The sequence below is a fragment of the Octopus bimaculoides genome, chromosome 3 (assembly GCF_001194135.2).
Source record: "Octopus bimaculoides isolate UCB-OBI-ISO-001 chromosome 3, ASM119413v2, whole genome shotgun sequence".
NCBI classification, from domain to species: Eukaryota; Metazoa; Mollusca; class Cephalopoda; order Octopoda; family Octopodidae; genus Octopus; species Octopus bimaculoides.
The window spans coordinates 105,981,813-105,989,239 of record NC_068983.1 but is presented as its reverse complement, the minus strand read 5'-3'; the positions used below and the strand labels follow the sequence as shown (position 1 = coordinate 105,989,239).

General features: G+C 36.8%; 1 protein-coding gene across 2 annotated transcripts in view; it reads left to right on the top strand.

Annotated features, from left to right (window-relative positions):
• The window catches only part of LOC106883652 (ras-related protein Rab-1D), a 135,796-nt gene that overhangs the window by 32,358 nt on the left and 96,011 nt on the right, over positions 1–7,427 (top strand). Inside the window, exon 1 of one of the 2 annotated variants that reach the window (XM_052966426.1) lies at positions 453–626. The exons of the other annotated variant lie outside the window; for it this stretch is intronic. Within the exon in view, the coding sequence (XP_052822386.1) occupies positions 612–626 (15 nt within the window). The 5' untranslated portion in view covers positions 453–611. Of the gene's footprint in view, positions 1–452; positions 627–7,427 lie in introns of those variants that run through there. 2 annotated transcript variants of the gene reach the window in all.

Below are 7,427 nucleotides of genomic sequence, written 5' to 3'. Positions count from 1 at the left end.
ATATATATATATATATATATATATATATATATATACATACACACACACACACATTGGACCGGCGGCGCGTTGCCTCTTTGAGCAGTGTACTTCATGTTACGCTGTTCTATTCAGCCGATGAGTAGCAGTCGAGTACGAGTGTAGTTCTCACCTTCTCTAACGTCCTTGATGTTCTGCCGGGCCAAGGTTGGGTGGACCACTACGGCATTGTCATCTGAAACAACTACCGAAAGTATTGTACTTACTACCAAGGTCATACAAGCTCGTGAGTGACGGCTTTGGTTTCATATATGTATATATTGGGTAAATAAGATATTGTAGCTGGCAGCTGACTTCGTAAGATTAGGTCAAACATTTCTACTCTACCCAAGTATTACTGTATTGTTTGGAGATAAATATACTCTCCCAGTTATGTTCTAGCATTTCTAGCTAAGTTCTAACTTAAGCTACTTATGTTGAAAACCAGTCAAGATCCGGCATGATTCATATACTGACAACGGTCGAATCTATTTGAGGAATGAGAGAAAAGGATTGGATCACTTAGGGCTATACCTAAACAGCTGTGAAGCAGCAGAGTAGTGATGGTCATATTTCTGTTTATATTTTGTTGAATGCAGATATACTGGGTAAGTAGAGATCAGTTCTCTAGCACCTGAGTCGTAAGTGCATTTTTCTCTGCAGTTCTTATAGTCTGTTCTTGAAGAAAACACAACTCTAATTTCCTATCGATTATTCCTAATTAATAAATTTTTTTTTATTTGTTTCAAAAATTACTATTTACGTTTTAATTTCTTATTCTGGGTACTTAAAAATAGCATTGCATGATATTTGTAACAAGGAAAGGCTTTTTCTAATTAATGATACAGTTATAATTCTGCTAAAAACTTAAGTCATATAAATGTGATTACTGATTATGGAAATGGTGGCATCTGAAAAGCCTGGCAGCCCTTATATATTTACTAACCTCGTTTATCAGTACTGCTGTGCACGGCCAAGGTGTGTGTTTAATATATCCCGCTATGCAATATAGTTGCATGTCTATTTGGGATATACTAAACTGTACTCTACACATTTTGTGGCCGGCAATTTTCTTTTATAAATACAACTTATTTATGCATATGGTAATAATTGTTACTATTTGTTTGAGATGCGGGTGGGCTGGCTGGCTGGTAAGAACAAGTGGAAATGTAATTTTTTGATACTTACCAGACGAGGGGCTTTATATTTTTGTTCTATTTGTTTATCTTGCAAGTAGTTGTTAAGGATTTTTAGTTTTATTTCCAGTACTTCGTTCCTCCCGAAAAAATAAGGAATATTTCTGGAATGGATAAGCACTTTGCTGTTAAAAGTTAATTCTCTGCCACTTGCCTGTTGTAACTGGAATGGAGCCGAGATTACTGAAGTATATTTTTGTGAGAAAATGGTTACAGAATCTATTGTCTGACACTGTTAATTTAGGTCGGTGGGCCGGTAAGAAACAGCTTCAGCAATTTCAATGCCAGCAGCAACTGTTGTTTCTTCTTACCATATGAGTTACAGGTGTGAACCACCGAGATAGAAAAGTTCAAGATTCTAATCATAGGTTGTTATTAATCTTTAATCGGGAGTAAATATTAATCATTGCGTTTTGAATGATAGCTACTTACTTTGAAACGTTTTTGCCCTGTTGCATGTTTTTTTCTGTTTTTTGTTTTGTTTTGTTTTTGTTTTTGTTTTTTTGTTTTTTTTAAGAGAGAAAGATGCTCATCAGTCTCTTGTTGCTTTTTTCTTATTTTGATAGCCATATTTTGTTCAGAAGAAAAATAATCTTTAAGAAAACCAGTTTAATCTAAAACATCGAAATACCATTATTACTGCCGTCATTTCACCTGATGTTTATTGAAGTTCAGATGTAATAGAGTGCGGACAAGATGACTGAATGATTATGATATTGAACGACACATACACAGGCCATGAGTTCAAACCTGCAGCGGATAGTTCATTACTTCTTGACAGATATTTGCAGAGCTCAAACAAACAGGTGGACAGCGGCCAATAAAAAGACCATTGAAGTGCTTTAAAATTGAGTAGTTGATAGCCTTTGGATAACCTTTTGTGACACGATTTGCCAGGATGCGTATGGATATTCTTTTACTTGTTTCAGTCATTTGACTGCGGCCATGCTGGAACACCACCTGACCCCAGGACTTATTCTTTGTAAGCCTAGTAGTTATTCTATCCATCTCTATTGCCGAACCGCTAAGTTACAGGGACGTAAATACACCAACGTTGGTTGTCAAGCGATGGTGGGGGGACAAACACACACACACGCACACACACACACATATATATATATATACATACACACACACACGACGGTCTTCTTTCAGATTCCGTCTACCAAATCCACTCACAAGGCCTTGGTCAGCCCGAGGCTATAGTAGAAGACACTTGCCCAAGATGCCACGCAGTGGGGCTGAACCCGGAACCATGTGGTTGGGAAGCAAGCTTCTTACCACACAGCCACTCCTGCACCTGTATGTTTATATGTAAGATATATTATAAACTTGTAGGTCATGGGCAAAAGTTTAAAAAAATCTAAAGCGGGCCATTCTAAAAAGTTGCTACTGATCCTTTTGTCAGGAATTAGTACCTGACTGTTTGGGAAGATTCAGCCTTAAACCAGACTGTATCAGTCATTTCGGTCTGCTTTGACGTGGGATCAGAACTTGATCTGATTACAGGCTGGCCAATGCGACGGCTCGTGTGGTTCAAAACCTACTTAGCTCTAATGGCATCAATGTTACTAAAGGCATCAGCATTTACTAACATGATGGATGCTCTTATTAGAGCGTATTTGTATTGTATTATCAATATTCATTCAATTATCCAATTATTTCCATGTACATTGCTACAAATAATTGGAATTTACAACTCAGTGATTCGGTTAATTAATACACGTTGAATGAAATTGACATAGCTAGCCATCACAACCAAGTGGATATCTTTCTCGACTACAAAATAGATATTTGCACAAAATGTAAAATAATATATAATCATAGTGATAATAATAAATAAAAATACATTTCATATTTTCAGTTTGAAGGAAAATTGTACTTTTGAAATAAAAATTGTGTTTATCCACTGTACTAAACAAGAGGCTACTGAAATGCGGTTGATTCGTGAAATCATTTGATTTACGTTAATGTGATGATCTCCCCTTTCTAATGTAACTTGGGTAGATTTTTTTTTTCCGCCAAATCTAACACTTCAGGTCTTCTGATTCATCACTATTGTATCGCCAACTGTTCATAATTATTTCTCACTCCAATGCTTCCAATTTTTATTCGTCTGTGTCGTTACTGTTTATTTCCAGCTCCCCACTACTTTTAGTGTTTTATTTCAATTTTTCTTTCCCTCTCCTTTGTTCTTGCATAGTCATAATATGTTCCTAGGCAAGTCGGCATGACTCTTATGTTAACTAGTCACACAATGAGATGATTGTTCACACAGTAAACAAAAATAATTACTTTTGCTCATATTTTATGTTTCACAGGATCTAAAACAATAGCTTAACATTTTTTTTTGTTTTTTAGCACACAGCAGTTAGTAATTTCTATCCTGTATATCAAAGCTTCTTTACAGCATATAATAACATTGGTGATGTTATCAGAATATATTTGTATTATTTTATTAAGGTTTATTAAGTAATCCAATCATTTCCGCCTATAATGCCAAAAAATAATAGGATTTTGCAATCCAAGAGATCATTCCAAGATGACACTGAAATTACCCATTAACGCCGAAACAATTTATAATTTACAAAGGCGTCATATGGATGTCAACATTTAATTTTGGCAAAGCTAGGTGAGTGTATCGGCGGTAACGTACATCCATTCTTTGAGTACAGATACGAAATGACCAAGGGGATATATTATTATACTAACTCAGGTGCATGGAGTTCCAGTCCGCTACAAATGTCTCATATCTGTGCACATTACACTTAATTTTATATAATTCAATTCATCCTACATGTGGATGAATCAAGAATTTTACCTGCAGCAAGATTGGTGTTCTCACTAGACGAAACGCTATCTCTCAACTGCTCAACATCAGGAAACTAGGGCTAATCTCAAGAGAGTGTATTGGTTTAATATTCACCGGTTTGGGTCGAAAGTCAATGGAAAAACGGTAATTTTTCAGATTAACACTCGCACGATTTTCACTAGGGTGTTAGGGTTAGGGTTGTAGGGTCAGGGTTAGGGTTTTAGGGCTACGATTAGGGTTAGGGTTTAGGGTTAGGATTAGGGTTAGTGTTACGGTTAGGGTTAGGTAATCGTGCGGGTGTTAATCTGAAAAATTACCGGAAAAACTCTGTAACAACTTAACACTTGATTCTTTTCCAAGAATTGCACCTCACGGTGGTGCACCAGCATGACCGCAGCCACTTGGCTGAAACACATAAATAAATAAATAAATAATACCTTGGCCTCGGATGTTCACGAGTGGAATACTTTGGACTAGAGGATCTCCTGATTCAGAACTGACCTGCGGTTAAACAAGACTATAACAACTCATTGTTCTGATTATCTTCTCCAATTCGTTTTCATGACCGTGACTTCTGTCAACATAAGCATTTTTTGGTTTTATCATTGATATATTACTCGAATCGATAAACAATTTTTCTTTCCACTCTTTCTATTCCCTTCTAATAACGTAACTAGAGGGTGTGGCCTCAGAGTAGCCCTTAAGTTTTCTGCCTCTTCCCCTAATTCAGGCATAAACAGCAGACCCAAAAGTGCTGTTCCCATACAAACGCCGCTCAGAACGGGCCGCTTCCTCACCCCTTCTCCTTACTTTCTAGTGACGCTGCTGTCCCTCTATACATTTTTTGTCCCACACAGCTCTTTTTATCTCGCACTATATTTTTCCCCAACACTATTCTTTGTGTCTCACGTCACACTTTTCATCTCACCGCTCCCTTCTAACTTGCATGTCTTTCATACACCCCCACATAGTATTAATCTAAATTTTCTCCAAGAATATAATAAAATAACGCAATTCTGACAGCCTACCTACGCACTTTTAAAGATAGCATTTTCCCCTCGGTTTTTAATGTCTTAGAACAACTTTTTTCTTCCACAATACTACTTTCTCAACTGTACCTCAATAAAATTCTCTACATGTTTAATTCTTCTTTTCTGTCTGTGCGTGCTTTCAGATTATCAAGGAATAGCCTAACCCTTCTTGTAGTCTTGCCATCCCTTCATTTAATGAACTATAATAGTGGTTACAATACACATACATCACGTACATATACAAATTGTGTAGCATTGTTTCGATTATATGTCTTTCAAAGCAAATAATAGTTCATAATGCGTTTTACTGTAATTACAAGAATACTAAAGCCATTTGTTGTTCATTCATACTTAAAACCCGAGCTGCTCAAAGAAGATTCGTTCGAGATTCTAAACAATAGCTACTCACTTGAAGAAGCCGGGGAGCTTTATATTATCGAACCCGGATTGATGAAGGACAAAGTTGACGTTGGTGAGATCGTAAAAATATAGAAGTAAATAGCACAAGGCATTTTATCCAACGCTCTACCACCTCTTCAAATCAACCACCATCTTTATAATAGGATGTAAGATAGTCATTGAAATCCGTACAAATTTTTCTGGCGCAGACGCAGGAGTTTAGTTAGACGTTTACTTCCCAGTCACATTGTTCTGATTCAATCCCCACTGCGTGGCACCTAAGTCAACTGCCTTGCTATAGCCTCAGACAGATCAAAACCTTTTGGGTGTATTTGGTAGGAAACTGAAAGAAGCCTGTTGTATTTTTTTATTCTTTTTTTTCAGTCCTTTGACTGCGGCTATACTGGATTTCCTTTTTGCTAAGCCTAGTAGTTATTCAATCATTCCGTTTTGCCGAACCGCTAAGTCACGAGGACGTAAACATACCAACACCGGTTGTCAAGCGGTGATGGTACAAGGCTAGCAATTTCGGTGGAGGGGATAAATCGATTTCCTCAACTCCAGTGTTCAACTGGTACTTATTTTATCGACCTCGAAAATATGAAAGGCAAAGTCGACCTTGGCAGAATTTGAGATCAAAATGTAAAAACGGACGAAATGCTGCAAAGTAATTTGCCTGACATGCTGACCATCCTGCCAGCTCGCCACCTAAAATATTGTTTTGATATTGTCGTCCCAGATATCAGTGAAATATTGGTAAAATCTGTCCCATTTAGCGATACTCCATGTAAAACAACCAATGTTAAGAAATATTTCTAAGTACTTTATTCACCAAATATATGCATGTTCCAATATGGTCACTGCTTAGAAGTTAAGCTAGTGCAAGATATATAGTTTCTGTGTGCATGTGATTGAGAGAGAGAGGAGGGGAGGAGAGAAAGAAGATTACCTTCGTTTGTGTATAAGCTAAAATCATTATTCTACTTCTACCCACTCTCTTATGCTGACATATCTTGAAGCTGAAAGTAAAAGGTATGGTGAATTCTTAGATATATAATTTCATTAATGTTGACGAGATTATGAGGAGAGGAAAGTTTGCGAACATTCTTAACGCAATAATAATTATTTTTATCATTCAGTTTCGACACACCGGAAGACTTTTCTGGTAATTATTTCATTAATGACTTGTTTTCAGTACACAGGGTTACATTTGTTACATTTTCTTCAAATTAAATAGCAGCAAAAAGAAATGAGAAAAGAAAAACGAGAGTATTATTACCTACTCTATATTTCCGTACACTTTTCGCTTCCCATGAAGTATTATAAGGCTTCAAGATAGAGCTATTCTTAAATTCCGCCAATTCTTGCAACGTTTCGTTACAGTTAGTTACTATGGATTACTCAATGTGTTTATTATTGCTGACATGATTATAAAATTTATAAATTCAATATATTTTTTCTTTTTCTTTTTAGGTAAGTAAAATTTCAGACTTTCGAAACATTCTAACAAAGAACAGTGAAAAGGTCAGTTGTATATGCTTCGTTACATATGATATCATTTGTTCTTCTTCCCTATGAAACAATTATTTCAATCCTTTCTTTATATTCCCTAGAGCCATTTGTGATTAGTTGTCCCACTTTTCCCACCAAGCAAACATAATGTACCAACAATTACAATTTTGATGTCTACCAGCTAAAGATGTTTCTGTACAAAAGATATATATATATATATAGGAGGGGCTGTGTGGTAAGTAGCTATAGGCGCAGGAGTGGCTGGGTGGTAAGTAGCCATAGGCGCAGGAGTGGCTGGATGGTAAGTAGCTTGCTTACAAACCACATGATTCCTGGTTCAGTCCCACTGCGGGGCACCTTGGGCAAGTGTCTTCTACTATAGCATCGGGCCGACCAAAGCCTTGTGAGTGGATTTGGTAGACAGAAACTGAAAGAAGCCCGTCGTATATATGTATACAT